The 21,319-nt window shown below is 37.5% G+C and overlaps 1 protein-coding gene across 1 annotated transcript in view; it reads right to left on the bottom strand.

Moving 5' to 3' along the window:
• The window catches only part of LOC127412005 (golgin subfamily A member 4-like), a 73,396-nt gene extending 53,872 nt beyond the window's left edge, over nt 1-19,524 (bottom strand). Inside the window, exons 1-5 of the mRNA XM_051648013.1 lie at nt 19,332-19,524; nt 15,334-15,408; nt 12,148-12,249; nt 4,118-4,186; nt 1,621-1,944 (exon numbers count right to left, since the gene is read on the bottom strand). Of these exons, the coding sequence (XP_051503973.1) occupies nt 1,621-1,944; nt 4,118-4,186; nt 12,148-12,249; nt 15,334-15,408; nt 19,332-19,400 (639 nt within the window). The 5' untranslated portion in view covers nt 19,401-19,524. The remainder of the gene's footprint in view (nt 1-1,620; nt 1,945-4,117; nt 4,187-12,147; nt 12,250-15,333; nt 15,409-19,331) is intronic.
• Between the last annotated feature and the right edge of the window lie 1,795 nt (nt 19,525-21,319).

Raw genomic sequence — 21,319 nt, 5'->3', positions numbered from 1 at the left:
AGTTTCACTTTGAATTGCATGTATGATGGAGAGGTGAAGCTGGTGGTTATAGCAGTGGATGTAGGGGATATGCCTGCCCAACCTTTTTTGCAATAAAGAATGAACACCGCCTCGCACCCCACTCATCACTGATGCTCCATCATAACACTGGTTCAGTATATTGTCAGAACTGAATCCTGTACGAGACAAGTGTCTTAATATTTCGGTGGTGATGTAATCTGCATCAAGCTGCTGTAGTTCTAACAAGCCAATGAGATGTTCCTCTGGCACACCATTGCACACAAAGCCGATTACAACAGACACATATTCAATGTTGCACCGATCCCTTGTGCCATCACTTTTTAAACAGAATGCAGCTGAATCAGCAGTGTCATATTTCTGTTTTATGGATGCCAAAATTTCAATCACTTCATTCTGGATGGTTTTGGAAGTGTACTTTGCATTTTCTGGGATACTTCTGGGACGTAATGTCAGCAAGGTATTTATCTTTTTCCAACGTGTATATATATATATATATATATATATATATCCCTGTTGCACTCTTATCTGTCTCAGATACTACTATTCTGATGCTAGTGAAACTTTGTAATGCAGCACTTTTCATACCACTGTCTTCTTAAGATGAATCGCTTATGATGTATTATTCCTCTTTTGCAAGTCGCTTTGGATAAAACCGTCTGCCAAATGATTAAATGTAAATGTAATGTAACTGTTGAAGCAACTGTATAATTGCATTTGACGCATCAGTCTCCAACATACATCATTAAAATCTTATTAAACTGGCCCAGAAGAGACCTGTCTTAAAGAGCATAGACATAATAAATGTTAATGCAATACTCCATTCTTCTGTTGCAAGCTCATTGCACATTCACTGGTGCTGAATGAAACTTTCAATATCAACACACTTGTTACACACGCAAAAAATAATTGGCTTTCAATTTGGTGTGCAAAAAAGATAAACAACAGTTTGCTGAAGATTATAGGCATGCATCCATACAAATATCCATTATTTCTGGTTATTTGTAGAGCTTCATTTTAAAGTAGGGCCCTATGATTTCAGTGACAGAATGGAGGAACTGAGGCATAAAAATGGAATTGTGAGTAAAATGCAGAATTTAACACAAATCAGATTGCGATATGGATGCAAAGGATGTGATTTAATTACATAAATACACAGTCTGCATGTACTATGTGTTTTAGAATGAATGCTACTTGGGGAAAAAAGTTAATAAAACAGATTTTATTGGGCGCCTATGAATATTCTGGGCTTTTTCAACTTAATGTCTACATATCACATGTGTTGATGCAGTTCTTTGCCCAATTTCAAATTTTGGAAGTAGCCTTCCATACCAGAGATCTTTTTAGTGACTATATATAATTACTAGATTTAAATGTATGGTTAATCCAAATATTTATTTACCTGAAAGTACATTTCTAAGCCGAGAAGTTTCAATTCCAGTTCCATTTGTCTAGCTGGTAAATTGTGTTTTGTGCCACCAAAAAATATATATATTTATTTGTATTACTGTATAGTTGTAAATATATAGTTTGTGATAAAACATTTTGATGCAAAAACCCTTGCACTTGTGGTTGCAGCATCCTCTACTCTCACCCGCTCACCTCAGAGTATTTCCCTCTGTAATTGCCGAGGCTTCTTTCCACCCTGTGCAGGCGGTTTAAGAGCTGTTCTTTCGACAGACCCTCAACACTGCCTGGAGAGTCCTCAGCCTCACTCTCGACGTCTGAAGGGGGATCGTACATCGATGTGGGTGGCGCTTCATTCTCTCCCATAAGAGTAAGGGATTCTCTCGAGGAGCTTCTGACGAGACTGTCCCGCGAGCCGGAGCGGAACAGCCCTTCAACGCGACCCGAACCCCGAAGCAAAGACTCCACTGAGGAAACCTTCTGCTGCAGCTTCTGTGCAAGAGACTGGGACTCCTCTTTCTGCAGGAGAAAGAGTTTACAAGCATTTAAATAGACATTAAATGATAATTGGAAAAACAACCAGAAGACTGAAATAAATAGTTTAAAAGTTACAATCTTGAATCTGTTAAAGAGTGTTGCACACCAGACCAGAAGTGCTACGGTGCATCACATCACATGTAGAACAAAGCACTGGTATCGCCAGGGCTGTTTCAAGGCATAGGCGAACTATGCGGTTGAGTCATTAAAGACAAAGAAAACGTGAAACAAATGGCACACTGTATCTCCCAGATGCAGCTGAAATTTCATCTAAGCACAAATGCAACATATTGAGTAGACTTCTCCATTATCTTAGAGCAGTACCTGTATTAACTGAGCTTCAGATGTGTGTGCTTCTCATCCTTGTCATTGCATGTTGATTTCAGACAAACTGAAGAGGATCTTGTACAAGTATATATGTATATACATTTTTTTTTAAATATCCGATCGGACGGTTATTTCCTTTTAAATCCACACATAACCGGCGAAGTTTAAAATTCTAGTTTTAGTGCAGCGGTTGATTGACAGGTGAAGGGTGGTGTTCGCTGCTCTGTCCGGGATGCATTCAGGACAGATTAGCATTTACATTTCAAATGCGATGTGGTCACAAGCATTTTTGACTGCCTCCGTATGTGGTTTTTGTAATCTGATCGCAAAATTTTTTTAGACCCCGTTTACCCCAGTATTTAGCGCTGACCACTTGTGATTGGATCACCTGAAACACATCAGGATCTATGTAACACCTGAAGTACAGAATACATAGTAACTATCTATTTAGCAAGCTAAGGTTAGCTAGCAAGCCTGATTGGGAACATCAATCAAACAGGCTATTCGATAAATGTGACCTAAAAATAATGGAAAACTATATGAGTGATGCAAAAGAATTTTGGGTATCCTCCAAAGACTTGTGCGTTGATGGATGCCAGACGGCAGCGATGGTGTGCTTACATTCATAGAAAAAAAAAATGGTTTCGAATTGAAGAATGCTGTATGTTGTCCGCCTGTCATGTCTGGTGTGCAACCCCCTTAAGGTCTATTCACACCAAGATTTTAAAACACAACTCAAACAAGTTTAAAATTTTGCACTGCGATAAGCCAACTTTTCTTTGAAGCATTGGCTGATTTTTTCAAAAGAAACTAACCGACCATTAAGACTTGATTATCTTTCAACTTCAGAACATTTCACAACGAGTCGCTTCAGACATAGTGTGTACAGGCCTTTGGTCCACTTTTAACAGTTCATAAATGTTTCAAATTACATTTTTGTAAATGTGGGGGTCTGGGTAGCTCAGCTAGTAAAGACGTTGACTACCACCCCTGGAGTCGCGAGTTCGAATCCAGGGTGTGCTGAGGGACTCCAGCTAGGTCTCCTAAGCAACCAAATTGGCCCGGTTGCTATGGAGGGTAGAGTCACATGGGGTAACCTCCTCGTGGTTGCTATAATGTGGTTTGCTCTCGGTGGGGCGTGTGATGAGTTGTGTGTGGATGCCGCGGAGAATAGCGTGAAGCCTCCACACACGCTATGTCTCCACGGTAACGCGATCAACAAGCCACGTGATAAGATGCGCGGACTGACGGTCTCAGACGCGGAGGCAACTGAGATTCGTCCTCTGCCACCCGGATTGAGGAGAGTCACTACGCCATACCACGAGGACATTCCAAATTGGGGAGAAAAAGAAAAAAAAATATATATATATATATTTCAAACTTTATTAAATTACTGCATCAAATTTAATTTCAACAAAGCAATGTTTTGATGCCTTTGGAATAATTGGAACAATAATATCATATACAGGGCTCCCACCCTGTGAACCACTGACAATGAACAGACTAAACGATTCACTGACAAATCTAGCATCACTATGGCTTGTAAGCATGTTTTATTCTTCACAAGAGCACTTTCAAGCTCATGAAATATTTTAAAGCAAAGGAAAAACTAGAAAATATATTTTCATCAAATACATTTCTGTGACTTTTCCAGGCCTGGAAAACAACATTTAAAATTTCCCTAATATTTCCAGGTTTTCAATTGTTTTGCTTTTTCCTACTTTTGATGCATAGTGTCCTTCACCTGTACCCATCTTTTTGGATGTGCACACTTTCCTGTAATTACTCCACATTAAAGAACTCAACCAAAAAATAAAACGTCACTTGCCTGAGGAGAGGCGATTCCATCCACATTCGTGCTGCTTCTCGGAGAGCTGCCTGCAGCCTTCACAATGCTCTGAATGAGAATGAAAGCAACATGAAGATTTTAAAAACAAAAGTGCCTTAGGGTTCAATCCTAGGCCTGGTTAGTTGTCCTCCCGCCCATCGTGCTGCACCCCGATTACTCTGGCAGCAACATTAGTTTTTGCTTCGAGAAATGCAGGGGCTTCTGGTTAAACCCACCCTCATGCAACTCAGAGGAACACAGGGGTTAATACAACGTAGACAGTGTAACTACTGTACACGAGGTTAAACACAACAGCACTACTTGCAGCTTTGGCAACTGGACATGAAGACAAAGCAAACAGTTGAAAGTCACTAGAGTTGAGCTGGTTACTGAGAGCATGTGCGTTTGGCATTCAAAAGATCTGCAGGACTTACACGGACACAGCGTTCACACTATGGTAAATGCAAGAGGTCATGTTACTCATACATCGCATTAAATTCTACTTCACATTGAGATATATTTTACTACGAATAGGAGAGTAATGAATGAGCAAATCTAAACCTCATTTGACAAGTCAAATACTGTTTTCTTGCTGTGAGAGGCATAAAACCAAAGTTCCATTTATAATTTTGTCCAAACACTGTAGTAAATTGCAAAGAACAAAGAAGTTTCCTAGCAGTTTCAATGCATTCTAAATTTTTGGGTCAAAATCAAATATTCTGCGGGAAAAAAATCTTTTATTTTTTCAGAATGTCTGTTCAAAACTAACATTATAAAAAGCGAATTGAATCCATCACAACAATGAAGATGTTTCGCGTTGAATTATGGTCAGTTTTCATTTGCTTTAAATACAGAAGACTATCTCCACACACTCCAGACCAAAAGAAATCTAAATATTTCAAGTAAGGCAATTATTAAGACAGTATTAATAGTCATTTTACACTTTAATAACCTAAAACAGGTACACTCAAACCACAGGTGGATATCTGACACAATAAATAAGCAAGTTTAGCTGTAAATATCCCACATATTTCAAGAATAATGCACTTTCCTGTAATATTGCTGTACTCTGATAATGGTTTTTCAATTGCCATTTCTTAAACTATTATAGGGCCATATGCTTTCCGCGTTGCATAAAACACAGACGGATTCGCGGAATAAAAAACTGAATTAACTATCATGCTAGGGCCCTATGAAATCTGTTTTATTTTTTTCCAAATTCCATTTTATTTTTTCCCAAACTCCGTGTTTTCCATTTTATTTTCTCTGAATTCAGAGTTTGAAAGTTTCATTACATTTTATCATTAATAAAAACTGTCTAATCAAATTAATTTATAGATTTTTAAATCAAATGAAAACAAAACAATTACTTTTTAACATACCACTGCATTTTGTTTTTATCAAATAAAGAGCTTCTATATTGATCCTCACAGCATAATCCAAAACCCAAAATTATAGTTTTTATTTATTTATTTAGTCAAATACAGTGCTGCACAGTAGAGCATCACAGTATTAATGAAAGCAGAAATTAAACTCTTGCTTCAGACATTGCTTAAATATAAATAAATATAACTCAAACCAGCCCATCTGGCACCAACAATCATCCATGCGATTATCTAATCAGCCAATCATGTGGCAGCAGTGCAGTGTATAAAATCATGCAGATACGGGTCAGGAGCTTCAGTTAATGTTCACATCAACCATCAGAATGGGGGAAAAATGTGATCTCAGTGATTTGGAGCGTGGCATGATTGTTGGTGCCAGATGGGCTGGTTTGAGTATTTCTGTAACTGCTGATCTCCTGGGATTTTCACACACAACAGTCTCTAGAATTTACTCAGAATGGTGCCAAAAACAAAAAACATCCAGTGAGCGTCAGTTCTGTGGACAGAAACACCTTGTTGATGAGAGAGGTCAACAGAGAATGGTCAGACTGATTCGAACTGACAAAGTCTACAGTAACTCAGATAACCGCTCTGTACAATTGTGGTGAGAAGAATAGCGTTTCAGAATGCTACTCTGAGATACGGATTGGCACTGTTTTGGTGGCACGAGGGGGACCTACACAATTTTGGGCAGGTGGTTTTAATGTTGTGGCTGATCGGTGTATATACTGTGTATATATATATATATATATATAATTTAAAAAATCTTATTTTGGGTTTTTGATTGTGCTCTTCATTTAATAAAAACAATGCAATGGTATGTTGAAAAGTAATAGTTCTGTTTTCATTTATTGAACGGTTAAGATTAAAATTCTATGAATTAATTTTATTAGACATTTGTTTTAATGATAAAATGTAATTAAACTTAAAAACACGGAATTTAGAGAAAATAAAACTGAAAACACGGAAATAACTATTTTACTGTTACTATTTTAATATGTGGACAGTTTTGCTGTACAATATCATATATTGGCCATATTAAAGTAAAAATCTGTAAATAGGAATACCAAAATAGAAAAACCTCTTCAATGCAAACTAGTTGTCTGAGGTCTACCACACAGTTAAATGGGGTTTCCAGATTAAAGTCACTGAATGATAATATTATTACGTTATTTATCCGTAGAGAGGACATGGCTTGTAGAAAGTGATGCTGTTCAGGCCTGGACTAAATGAACACATGACTGAGCCATTAGCATGAGTATGCTGATTAACTCACAGTTAAACAATAGTGAAGTGTTGCCCATAGATTACATAAGAGTAGCTGACATACAGTATCTCACAGTGATGTTTATACATTTTAAAACTGCAGTTAATCTGAAATAATAGATCTTTATCATCCAGGCATATTAGGCATACTATTTTTAACACACTATAATTTAGTACATCTGAATTCTTGATAATTTACACAATTTAGGATGGATAGTTTGCGAACTGGGATGCAGAGAGTGCCTTTACATAAATTTGTGTACATCTATTTTCCATTTCTACTCAATGTACATGACGATGAGGCCAATAATAAACCAAATCACATGATGAAATATGTTTCAGCTGATTGGTGGAACTGTATGTCAGCTGAGGTGTGTGTTGAGGGATTATCTGTATCTGGAGATATTAAGTTGAACCTCGACTGTCTTAACAAATGCAATAACTGTTGTGCAAAGAACAAATTGTAATCATTTAAAGTGGCCTAATTGTAAACCTGAGCCACTAAAGAAATTACACATCCACATTTCTGTCGGTTCCAGTTCAACTGGAACAAGTGAAATGGCTGAATGGATGTAACATACTATTCACCCAATAACCATTTGATAATGTGACAAAACACAGACAAATGCATTAATTAATTCTAGGGATGCACCAGTGTATAGATTTTGGGTGATACCAATAGTGATAATTATTTTTATGTTGTGACTGATAACCAATATCATGGCAGATATTATATTATATACTGTTTGCCTGGCTGTAAACAAAAATGGAGGTGAAATCACATGCTAAAAGTGTAATCAGGCATAAAAACATGATATTATATGGTAGAAAATAGGAACTGAATAATAAACTGTTTAGTACTTTTGAAAACTGGCACAAAGAGTTTACTGATTGAAATGAATGAACTAAGATTGAATATTCATCTGTTTCCAATATTGGCCAAATCAGATCAATATTTAAAAATAAAAAGTTAATTGTGACTGATAGCAATATGGTCACCGATATATTGTCCACCTCATGTGAAATCAAATATTCTGCTGGTAAATGCACTCTGAACATAGTCAAAATTAAACAGATTTAGTGACAAATAAACTTTCATGAAAGTTTTTTGCCAAACAGCTTTCACAAGAAAATCACAAGAACTCTCAGGGAATAGCAAGGGAACAGACATTTAACATATGTATCATAACCGAGGGAATTCTATGGGAATACTACAGGTCTATCTGGGAGAGGGTCAGGGAAATCCATATCAATATATAGTACTATGGGAATGACATTCATTCCTGGAGATGCCAAAAATAAGAACCATTCCGAGATACAAACAAGGGCAAAACTGCAGAGGAGACAAAAGCAACTGCCATCCCACAATCAGGCCTAACGAGAAACAGAAGATATTAAATGCAGGGGTTAGGAGCGAGATGCCTTCGAGTTATGCAGGAAAAGAGAGCGAATGGATCATTCTTTAAAACAGGTGCCATTTGTGTCCCTAATATACATGAGGAAAAAAAACTGTTTTTTTCTTTCTTTGTAAGTATGGTTTTTTTGGCTTGTCCGCAGCTCTTGGGTCAGAACTGTTACCATCATATTTTCGCTATCTAAAGTAATGAACTATTCCAGAAATCAAAAAAAGTTATTACTCATAATCATCTTTTCACGGACTTTAAGTCTACGTTTATATAATTTATCTTTCGTTTGGTTATATCTGTCAGGAGGGAAAATCTTAAAATTTTAGCCCTGTTACAATCATTTTGTATAGTAAAATAAATGCTCATTTAAATGTGGATTTGTAGAAACACCAATATTAAATAATCTTTCTAAGAAGCACCACATAGCTTCAGGACCTTGAGTACAAGGATGTTCGTCCTTGGGGAGAATCTTAAAATGTCAACCCCATTACCATAATTCTGTATTGTAAACAACTTATATTGTGGATATTCCTCCATTAAATTTGCTTTCTAAAAAGCACCATATAGCTACCGATCAGCCACAACTGCCGCTCACTGGATGTTTTTTGTTTTTGGCACCATTCTGAGTAAATTCTAGAGACTGTTGTGTATGAAAATCCCAGGAGATCAGCAGTTACAGAAATACTCAAACCAGCCCATCTGGCACCAACAATCATCCATGCGATTATCTAATCAGCCAATCGTGTGGCAGCAGTGCAGTACATAAAATCATGCAGATACGGGTCAGGAGCTTCAGTTAATGTTCACATCAACCATCAGAATGGGGAAAAATGTGATCTCAGTGATTTGGAGCGTGGCATGATTGTTGGTGCCAGACGGGCTGGTTTGAGTATTTCTGTAACTGCTGATCTCCTGGGATTTTCACACACAACAGTCTCTAGAATTTACTCAGAATGGTGCCAAAAACAAAAAACAACCAGTGAGTGGCAGTTCTTTGGATGGAAATGCCTTGTTGATGAGAGAGGTCAACAGAGAATGGCCAGATTGGTTTGAACTGACAAAGTCTACGGTAACTCGGATAACCACTCTGTACAATTGTGGTGAGAAGAATATCATCTCTGAATGCTATTCTGAGATACGGATTGGCGCTGTTTTGGCGGCACGAGGGGGACCTACACAATTTTGGGCAGGTGGTTTTAATGTTGTGGCTGATCGATGTAGCTAGGACCAAGGCTTGTAATGTCAAATTAAACTGTAAAAATGTAAGCTTTGTTAAGGTTACCTTAGTGAAGGCATCATTTTCCCTAAACATTCAGCATATTAAAAAAGGGAACGCTTTACAAAAAGGCTGAATTTGTTAACTTAATGCAATGCAATAGTTAACAAACTAACAATGAACAAGACTTTACAACATTTATTAATGTTGGTTAATGGCTATTTCTACACAAAATGAACTAACAAAAAATGAACAATTGCATTTTGATAAAAATTAACCAATGGTAATTTCTACTTATACATTTTTTATATCAAAAGTTAAATGATGATGTTAAAAAGTTACATAAGTTAATGAAAAATGACCTAACATAAACAATGAACAACAATATTTTGCTAATATTAACCAATGTTAATTTCTACAAATAGTAATACATGTTTTACATTTAAAATAGTTTAGATTAAGTTAGTATTAGTTAATTTCTACATATATCAATATATTTTTTTACATTAAAAGTTGGTTTGCATTAAAAGTTACATTAGTTAATGCAAAATTAACTTGCATAAACACTGAACAATAAGTATTTTGATAAATGACCATTAACCAGTGTTATTTTCTACATACAGTTAAAGTCAGATGTTTACATACACTTAGGTTGAAGTCATTAAAACTCATTTTTTTAACCACTCCACATTAAATATTAGCAAACTATAGTTTTGGCAAGTCATTTAGGACATCTACTTTGTGCATGACACGAGTAATTTTTCCAACAATTGTTTACAGACAGACTGTTTCACTTTTAATGGACTATATCATAATTCCAGTGGGTCAGAAGTTTACATACACTAAGTTAAATGTGCCTTTTAACAGCTTGGAAAATTCCAGAAAATGATGTCAAGCCTTTAGGCATTTAGCCAATTAGCTTCTGATAGGCTAATTGGAGTCAATTGGAGGTGTACCTGTGGATGTATTTTAAGGCCAATCTTCAAACTCAGTGCCTCTTTGCTTGACCTCATGGGAAAATCAAAAGAAATCAGCCAAGACCTCAGAAAGAAAATTGTGGACCTCCACAAGTCTGGTTCATCCTTGGGAGCAATTTACAAACACCTGAAGGTACCACGTTCATCTGTACAAACAATAGTACACAAGTATAAACACCACTGGACCACGCAGCCATCATACCACTCAGGAAGGAGACGCATTCTGACTCCTAGAGATGAACGTAGTTTGGTGCGAAAAGTGCAAATCAATCCCAGAACAACAGCAAAGGACCTTGTGAAGATGCTGTAGGAAACAGGTAGACAAGTATCTATATCCACAGTAAAACGAGTCCTATATCGACATAACCTGAAAGGCTGCTCAGCAAAGAAGAAGCCAATGCTCCAAAACCACCATAAAAAGCCAGACTACAGTTTGCAAGTGCACATGGGGACAAAGATCTTATTTTTGGAGAAATGTCCTCTGGTCTGATGAAATAAATATTGAACGGTTTGGCCATAATGACCATCGTTATTTATGGAGGACACCATCCCAACCGTGAAGCGTGGGGGTGGCAGCATCATGTTGTGGGGGTGCTTTACTGCAGGAGGGACTGGTGCACTTCACAAAATAGATGGCATCATGAGGAAGGAAAATTATGTGGATATATTGAAGCAACATCTCAAGACATCAGACAGGAAGTTAAAGCTTGGTTACAAATGGGTCTTACAAATGGACAATGACCCCAAGCATACCTCCAAAGTTGGGGCAAAATCGATTAAGGACAACAAAGTCAAGGTATTGAAGTGGCCATCACAAAGTCCTGACCTCAATCCAATTGAAAATTTGTGGGCAGAACTGAACAAGTGTGTGTGAGCAAGGAGGCCTACAAACCTGACTCAGTTACACCAGTACTGTCTGGAGGAATGGGCCAAAATTCCAGCAACTTATTGTGAGAAGCTTGTGGAAGGATACCCAAAACATTTGACCCAAGTTAAACAATTTAAAGGCAATGCTCCCAAATACTAACAAAGTGTATGTAAACTTATGACCTGTAGAATTTCTTATACATTTTTTACATTCAAAATGTTTTACATGAAGTTACATTAGTTGCATAAACATTGAACAGTAGTATATATAACCAATGTTAATTTCTACATATACGAATACATTTTTTACATTAAAAGTTGGTTTGCGTTAAGTTACACTAGTTAATGCAAAATGAACTTGCATAAACATTGAACAATAGTATTTTGATAAATCAACATTAACCAATTTTAATTTCTACATACACTAATAATTTTTTTACATTGAAAGTTAGTTCATGATGTTGAAAGTTACATTAGTTATTGCAAAATGAACTAACATAAACAATGAACAATAGTATCTTGATTACCAAGATTAATAAATGCTGTAAAGAGTCACTGCGAGTTCATGATACCTAATGCATTAACTAACGCTAGTGCCAACCTTACTGTAAAGTGTCACAATGTATTAATGTACCTTGAGATGGTAAATGCGCAGTACAATTTCTGAAACACATACATTATAGAATGTTTAAAGAGCCTTACAAAAAAAAACATAAAAGATCAAAAGGCACCGGTTTCATAGAATGACACAGCTATTGAAACAGTGAATAAGCTGCAAGCATGTTACTAAGCCTCCTCTAGCCCATAATCCCCAAAGGCATCACAAACGGGACAGGGACAGAAGGGCGGCAGGTTTGTTGGGTTTGTTTTTCTCGAGGGGTAAGGAAGAGGCGATGTGTGAGGACAGACTCACCACACTGGGCACCTGAGCCGCTTTGGGTCGTTTTGAGTGGTCCAGAGCAAAGATAGTATACTCAGAGAGAAAAGCAGGTTCTGCTATCATCCCGGCCAGCAGCTGACCGACCCCCCCATACGAGTCAACGCATTAATGAGGGGGAGCAGGGAGTGAAGACACAGAGCAATGACAAAACAACACAATGAGTGAAACAAGAGAAATAGAGCCAGAGAATGAGAGAGGGTGACATCTGTGGAAATAGAAATAGATTTGAGAGACCTGATTCATACGGAGGCCGCAAAGTTACACTGTTTGATGTCCCTACCAAGCCATATTTTGTCTCTTTAATGGGTATATTTACACCACTAGCATCAAATCAGAATGTGCTGTTATTGTATGCTTTAGTACAGACATCAAAGAGGTAAAGCTAGCCATTCTGGCACAGAAGAAATGCTGAGATGTTGTGGAATTGATTCTGGCTACGTTCACACAGTAGCAGAATACAGTTGTCCCTCCTGTTTGGTTTGTGGTAATGGAAAGCATTTTCGAAACACAATTCTAGTGTGGCTGAGGTGTAAATGTAGCTAAACGAATGCGTTTTCAAACTAAATGTATCAGTGTGGACATGACCTTAGTTTTTCCACATGCCATTCGTTTCACCAACAGGTGAGCTCTCAGCGTTTCAAAGTATACTCTTTCGACTGCGATGCATATGGACGCATTCAAAGCATATATGATACGAATAACTTGTGATACTTTTTTAGCACAGTCAATGTCAGGCACATGTGGTGATGACAAGACGTAGCGACATTCTGAAAACCGAAGTATACTTTGGCCTACTTTTCAAATTGTCCCCTACAACCACCTGTCATAAAGAGAGCGATTTGCACAATTCAATCAATTCCGGATAAACAGTCAAATCCCCCGTTTCACTCGGAAATGCATCGTATTACGGAAGTATAATGGGTGGCGAACTTTGACTTGAAATTTTCAGGAGTCACAATCGAATTTTTAGAGCAAGTTCAATTTGTTAAATCATTCGCGACTTTAAGCCGCAGTTGCGGACTGGACAGCTACCGCGTTATATGCTTTATTGCGTAAACACGATTTACAGGAATAGTTCACCCAAAATGTAAATTCTCTCATCATTTACTCACCCTCATGCCATCCCAGATGTGTATGACTTTCTCTCTTCTGCAGAGTACAAACAAATATGTTTTGAAGAATATCTCAACTCTGTAGGTCCACATAATGCAAGTGAATGGTGACCAGAATTTTGAAGCTTCAAAAAGCACATGAAGGCAGCATAAAAGTAATCCATAAGACTCCTGTCTTCTAAAGCTATTCATTCGGTTTTGGGTGAGAACAGACCAAAATATAACTCCTTTTTCACTATAAATCTTGATATCTGCAGTGTCCTTGGTGATAATAATTTAAAGCTTGATTACACTTCCTAGCCATCTAGCGCTCTGTGCATGCGTCAAGCACTAGGAAGTGTAATCGAGCTTGAAATCATAATCACCAAGGAGACTGCAGATGTCAAGATTTATAGTGGAAAAGGAGTTATATTTTGGTCTGTTCTCACCCCAAAACCAACTGCATTGCTTCAGAAGACATGGATTAAGCCACTGGAGTCGTATGGATCGCTTTTATGCCACCTTCATGTTCCATTCCACCGTCCTTTATTGCTTTGTGATTTTTGTTTTTCTTGGCTATGATGGTTGAACAGTTTACTTCTGGTCACTGTAGCCATTCGGTCCGCAGCTGTTGCTTAAAGTCCCTAATGACAAATGTATGACATAATTGCATGATTTGCAGGTCGTTATTTGCGGTAAATAACTAACGTTGGGCCTGTGAACTCCCATATGTTTGCTATTCCAAAACACTGACTGTGTGAACGTAGACACTGAGAACTGATGGAAATTTCAGAAAGAAATACAAAGAGAAAATGTGAAAGACAAAGGTACAATCAAAAACCAAAACCTTTTTCTCTGAATCAGAAGTCGCGGTAAGAGATCCTGCAATGGCCTTTGTGTTCATTTTTGGGGAAATTCTATCAGCTAAGCTGTGATTTAAGAAACATGCAAGTAATTCAGGTCCATGGTATGTTAACAAACCTCTTAAAACGGCAATTGGAGCATCTCAAAGTCCATCACCTTTTCACAGAGTGTATTCATACATCATTATTTGCTGTTTAGACATTCACTCTTCAGTACAAGGAGTTTAATGTCACAGTCCACACATCACTAAACTGTAACATCTAGACTATTTTTAGCCCACATACTACAATAATAGCATGTTATGTGTTAACCAACCAGCTGGGGATTATCAAACTTGTTTTTTTATCACTGCATGATGCTCTTTGTAAAACAAGGGGAGACCATTTAACTTGAATCAGCATTTATCATTCACTGACAAAGAAATATATTTAAAACAGACCCTTCAGTGGACACAAAAGACGTTCATTTTTTTAAAAGATAGCAAAACCACACTTTTAAAGCAAAACATTTCACAAAAATAAGTTTGGTAGCTTTAAACAGATGCAAAAGTACATATACTGTTCAAAATGTATCTGGACACTTTCTGGTTGCTAAAAGCTAGTGGATGTGATGTGAACTTGAGTGAAACAGGCTTCATCCATTGAGTAAAAGTTATTCCAAAAATGGCTCAAAAGTGAGGTTACTTCTGAGAAAAGCTCTAGCAGCATTTGTTTGCAGATGACACCTCGGTTTGATATTTTTTTTAAGTAATGCAATGACATTCAGATATTTTTAATTGCAACTTAAGTGTCCAAATACTTTCAGAGCCATTCAATATCTAGATTACTGCATCCAAACAAAGCATAATGATGCTCTTACAAATTTTGAATAGATAATAAGTAATCATTTTAATCAGTGTTTGGGACACAACGGAAATCTTGTGCCTCTTGTTACCAGTCTAACAAACACCAAAACTCAAGGGATGTAGAACATTTATAAGACTGCCTGGAGATGTTCATTACATTTTGTTTGTCAGCTCAATGCAGAGTCTCTGTTATTTCTCTTTTGAAAAAGCATGTGTTTTGACAGTGTGGCGTATTCTTATTCATAATAGTGCAGATAATCTTAGCAGAGTAACAGGGTTTATCGGGGATGTGAAAGCAGTTACAAACCATGTGCATTCAAGAGCAGTGAGAAGGAGGGTTCTTTACGTTGCGTCGCTTACCTCTCTGTTGCTGGGGGAGGACGGGGCATCCTGCTGCAGGAAAGGGGGGTGATTGTGTCTCTCTGCTGAGCTCACCTGCTGGAGGCAGATATGTACATCATACATCAAGACATGTAAATTACATAATCTAACATTAGAGTGAGAGTAAAGTACTGCTGAAGATTGTCTTTAACCAAGCATAACTTGTGTTTCACTGTCCTGATTTTAACACGGACACAATCAGAAGAGAAGCACAAGTGTATATCACAAATAAATGTCTGGGTCATATTTAAAAAAAATATATATATACATTGTGTAGGTCCCCCTCGTGCCACCAAAACAGCACCAACCCGCATCTCAGAATGGTATTCTGAGATGATATTCTTCTCAACACAATTGTACAGAGTGGTTATCCGAGTTACCGTAGACTTTGTCAGTTCAAACCAGTCTGGACATTCTCTGTTGACCTCTCTCATCATCAAGGCATTTCCGTCCACAGAACTGCCGCTCACTGGATGTTTTTTGCTTTTGGCACCATTCTGAGCAAACTCTAGAGACTGTTATTCGTGAAAATCCCAGGAGATCAGCAGTTACAGAAATACTCAAACCAGCCCGTCTGGCACCAACAATCATGCCACGCTCCAAATCACTGAGATCACATTTTTTCCCCATTCTGATGGTTGATGTGAACATTAACTGAAGCTCCTGACCCATATCTGCATGATTTTATCCATTACACTGCTGCCACACGATTGGCTGATTAGATAATCAGAATAAGCAGATGTACAGGTGTACCTAATAAAGTGGCCGTTGAAGTACACATATATAATTTAAAATGTAAATAATTATAATAATTCTCATTACAGTAATAAAAAAGTATTTTCTTCTCATTAGCCTTATAGAAGGCATCTAAAAAATGTAAGGAATTGTTCACCCAAAAATGAAAATTGTCTCATGATTGACTCACCTTTAAGCCATCATGGAGATTTTTATAAGCACATTTCACATCTGTATGTCCATACAATGAAAGTAAATGCGTGCCAGCTTCTTTGACAGTCCAAAAGTCATATTTAGGCAGCATAAAAGTAATCCAACTCCAGTCGATCAATGAATGTCTTCAGAAGAAAATTTATAAGTTGGTGTAAGAAACAAATCGATAATTAAAACGTTTTTAACTTTAAATCAATGCTTCCGCCCACCACTGTATTGCTGTTTGAAATGACCTAACTCTCCCACGAAGTTCGTTCCTCTGTTGTATACAAAGCACACGCTTACAACTTCTCGCGTGAACACGTCATTGCGCTTACGTCACGTTATGCATCGACTGCTGGCAAGAAGTTATTTTTTAAAGATAATAAAGTTTTAATTATTGATTTATTTTTTACACAAACCTATCGATTAGCTTCAGAAGACATTAAATGATTGACTGGAGTCATGTGGATTACTTTCATGCTGCCTACATATAACTTTTGGGCCGTCAAACAGCTGGCACCCATTCACTTGCATTGTATGAACATACAGATCTGAAATGTACTTATAAAAATCTTCATTTCGGTTCTGCTGAAGAAGGTAAGACATACACGTCTGGGATGGTTAAACGTGAGTAAATCATGAGAGAATTTTCATTTTTCGGTGAACTATTCCTTTAAGGAAGTTTATATGTGCCTAATAGAGCTGTTCAGCCGTGACATCAATTTGTAGGTGAACCCCGGAAGTCTAATTCATTGTGGGTTCCCTCTGGATTTTCCTTTGGGTTTTTATAATGGGTTTTTTGAACTTATGAGTAAAATAAGGTCTGTGGTAAACATTACTTGACGAAACGTGGATGTTTTGTTCTACAACATAAATAACACACAGTCATACCTCAAACGTGAATACAGTATACTTTTTTTAAATGCACAGCGGCTTCAAAATACACGTTTGAAGTAAGACTGTGTGTTATTTATGTTGTAGAACAAAACGTCCACATTTTGTCAAGTAATGTTTACCACAGACCTTATTTTACTCATAAGTAAAAAAACAACAACAAAAAAAAACATAAAAAACCAGAGGGAAATCCAGAGGGAACCCATGGCGAATTTTCTTCCAGGTTTTTGGACTACAACCTGAACAGCTCTATAGGCATGAAAATAATGCACAAAAATTTGGTTTTGAAAATTGCCTGCATATTGCGTATGCAAAATATAATTTTTTGATTTATTTATTTTGATTTGGGGGTGAAATATGACTCAATAATATAACCTTTAAATATCTGCTCAGTGCCAGAGGAAGTCTGTTTAGGGAAACATGCCAAAGTGATAATGGGTTTGGTGAACTGGTCAGGCTGGTTTGTAGGTCTTTACATTAATGTGCGTCAATTTAGAAAAGTTACTCAGAGGTCCTTAAAGGACAAAAATGTCTGCGCCAAAAAACTGCCATAATAATATTACATATTAATATTATTTTCCTCTTTCAGTTAGTTAATTTTTTTAACCCACAACAGTCCTGATCATAACTACCAAATATCATTTTCAGGATTTTAACCCTTTAAATGCCAGTTTGTTTATATAATGCCACTGTTGTTTATTTATAAAAAATTAATTATTTTCCATATACTAAATGGTAAGGGAACATTTTTTTTCGGATTATCACAGTCTGGAATATGTGAATGATTAGCAACAACATTGATTTTGATGCATTACTATTTTTTGTGCAGTGTCAGATTTAAAAAAACAAAATAAAAAAAACAAAAACCAAAAAAAACAAAAACTGTACCTTAGAGGACAAAAGGGTCCATGTCAAAAAACTGCCATAAAAATATTAAATATTAATATCATCTTCCACTTTCACTGACTTAGATTTTTTTAACCAACATCAGTCTTGATCATAACTACAAAATATTCATTCATTTTCAGGATTTTAACCCTTTAAATGCCAGTTTGTTTACATAATGCCACACACACACACACACTACTCAATACACACATACAAAACACACTCTGACATCAATACCAACACACCCACACAACTGTAGCTGCATCATTTATTCAGTTGGCCTGCAGTGCCCTTTAATACAGCAAACAGAAAATAGGGGAAAAGCTTGTATTTGCTCCATAGGCTAAACATGAGAAAAATGGCACTATCTTGTGGAAAATATTACAAATAAACATTTTGAAGCCAGGACTCTGGAATGAAGGAATAATATCACAGAATTCATGATTTTATGCTTTAACGGCACTGGGATCAAATATTGCAGTTTTATTGGGTTTCAATGGGGGCATGAAGGTCCTGAGTGTAACTACACAGTGTATTATAGATGTATTATAGTAACTGAGGTTGAAATATCAAAATTCCCCCACAAAAAATACACACTTTTGGCAAAAGCTATGCCGTTGGCATTAACATAGCCAAAATGATCGAAAAAAACAAAAATGAATACTTGATCGTCAGTGGAGAAGTTCTGAGAGCTGCAGGTGGAAATCTACATTCTGAGACCACAACAACAGATTTAAAGATACAGATTTGATATAAACACCTTCTGATCTCCTCCAGGTCTGTTAAATGTCATATGACAGGTTGTAACAGATCAAAACAGACATTATTAACATGGTATCTACCGTACGAACCATGGTAATACCATGGTACTTAGTGCAGTTAGTTTATAGGGCACATCCAGTATATAAATTATTTTGAAATCTAAAACTGTACTTCAAATTTTCAAGAGTGTTAAACTTAGACAATTTGTCACTACTCTTTATACTCTTTAGGTGTACCATGTCAATACAGTGGCACACGAATATCGTAATTATCCAGTACCGTGTTATATATGAAAGTACCATGGTATTATCATATGATACTCTACAGTTACAGTTTTGTTAGTGTAGGAACAATCAACAAACTTATGAATGCTTTAAAAAGGCTGACATTGCATTTTAAATCCATCAATGTAATCAAGACTGTCAAACAGCAGTTATGTAGTACATACTAGAGGGTTGTTTTGTTTTGTTAACATGCATGCTACATGGATCAAGTGCTCTCACCTGCGCCTGCGCGCTGCTCCTCTGAGGAGACTGCTCTTCTATCACTTTCTGCTTCAATTTCTTAAACATGATCCCATGCGAGGAATGACACCGAACCAGCGATTTTACTGCCCGATTACCAGAGTAAAAACTTGATGTGTATGTGGATGATAGAGTGAGCAGTGCGCAGCTGCAGCCGACGTGGAGGAAAACTGAGCCGCTACGGAGACTCAAGAGGCTCTAAAATGACGATGACGAGTGCTTCGCATACAGTGCATCCGGAAAGTATTCACAGCGCTTCACTTTTTCCACATTTTGTTATGTTACAGCCTTATTCCAAAATTGATTAAATTCATTATTTTCCTCAAAATTCTACAAACAATACCCCATAATGACAATGTGAAAGAAGTTTGTTTGAAATCTTTGCAAATTTATTAAAAATAAAAAACGAAAAAAAAAAAAATCACAGTATTCACAGCCTTTGCCATGACACTCAAAATTGAGCTCAGGTACATCCTGTTTCCACTGATCATCCTTGAGATGTTTCTACAACTTGATTGGAGTCCACCTGTGTTAAATTCAGTTGATTCGACATGATTTGGAAATGCACACATCTGTCTATATAAGGTCCCACAGTTAACAGTGCATGTCAGAGCACAAACCAAGCCATGAAGTCCAAGGAATTGTCTGTGGACCTCCAAGACAGGATTGTATCATGGCACAAATCTGGGGAAGGGTACAGAAAAATGTCTGCAGCATTGAAGGTCCCAATGAGCACAGTGGCCTCCATCATCCATAAATGGAAGAAGTTTGGAACCACCAGGACTCTTCCTAGAGCTGGCCGCCTGGCCAAACTGAGCGATCGGGGGAGAATGGCCTTAGTCAGGGAGGTGACCAAGAACCCGATGGTCACTCTGACAGAGCTCCAGCATTTCTCTGTGGAGAGAGGAGAACCTTCCAGAAGAACAACCCTCTCTGCAGCACTCCACCAATCAGGCCTGTATGGTAGAGTGGCCAGACGGAAGCCACTCCTCAGTAAAAGGCACATGACAGTCTGCCTGGAGTTTGCCAAAAGGCACCTGAAGGACTCTCAGACCATGAGAAACAAAATTCTCTGGTCTGATGAAACAAAGATTGAACTATTTGGCCTGAATGGCAAGCGTCATGTCTGGAGGAAACCAGGCACCGCTCATCACCTGGCCAATACCATCCCTACAGTGAAGCATGGTGGTGGCAGCATCATGCTGTGGGGATGTTTTTCAGCGGCAGGAACTGGGAGACTAGTCAGGATCGAGGGAAAGATGAATGCAGCAATGTACAGAGACATCCTTGATGAAAACCTGCTCCAGAGCATTCTGGACCTCAGACTGGGGCGAAGGGTCGTTGTCCTGTTGGAAGATGAACCTAAGCACACAGCCAAGCTAAAGGAGTGGCTACGGGACAACGCTGTGAATGTCCTTGAGTGGCCCAGCCAGAGCCCAGACTTGAACCCAATTGAACATCTCTGGAGAGATCTGAAAATGGCTGTGCACCGACACTCCCCATACAACCTGATGGAGCTTGAGAGGTCCTGCAAAGAAGAATGGGAGAAACTGCCCAAAAATAGGTGTGCCAAGCTTGTAGCATCATACTCAAAAAGACTTGAGGTTGCAATTGGTGCCAAAGGTGTTTCAACAAAGTATTGAGCAACGGCTGTGAATACTTATGTACATGTGATTTATTTTTATTTTTAATACATTTGCAAAGATTTCAAACAAACTTCTTTCACGTTGTCATTATGGGGTATTGTTTGTAGAATTTTGAGGAAAATAATGAATTTAATCAATTTTGGAATAAGGCTGTAACATAGCAAAATGTGGAAAAAGTGAAGCGCTGTGAATACTTTCCGGATGCACTGTATTTCAGAGTCAGAAAATGAATTCGGACACTTTTGGGTGACACGTTCTAAACATATTTTATTATAAATAATTATACATTATTATTGTGTTTTCATAAATTATATTCTTGTA

The sequence above is a fragment of the Myxocyprinus asiaticus genome, chromosome 21 (assembly GCF_019703515.2).
Source record: "Myxocyprinus asiaticus isolate MX2 ecotype Aquarium Trade chromosome 21, UBuf_Myxa_2, whole genome shotgun sequence".
NCBI classification, from domain to species: Eukaryota; Metazoa; Chordata; class Actinopteri; order Cypriniformes; family Catostomidae; genus Myxocyprinus; species Myxocyprinus asiaticus.
Note: the sequence above shows the minus strand (reverse complement) of the source record. Positions and strands in the feature narration are given on the sequence as shown.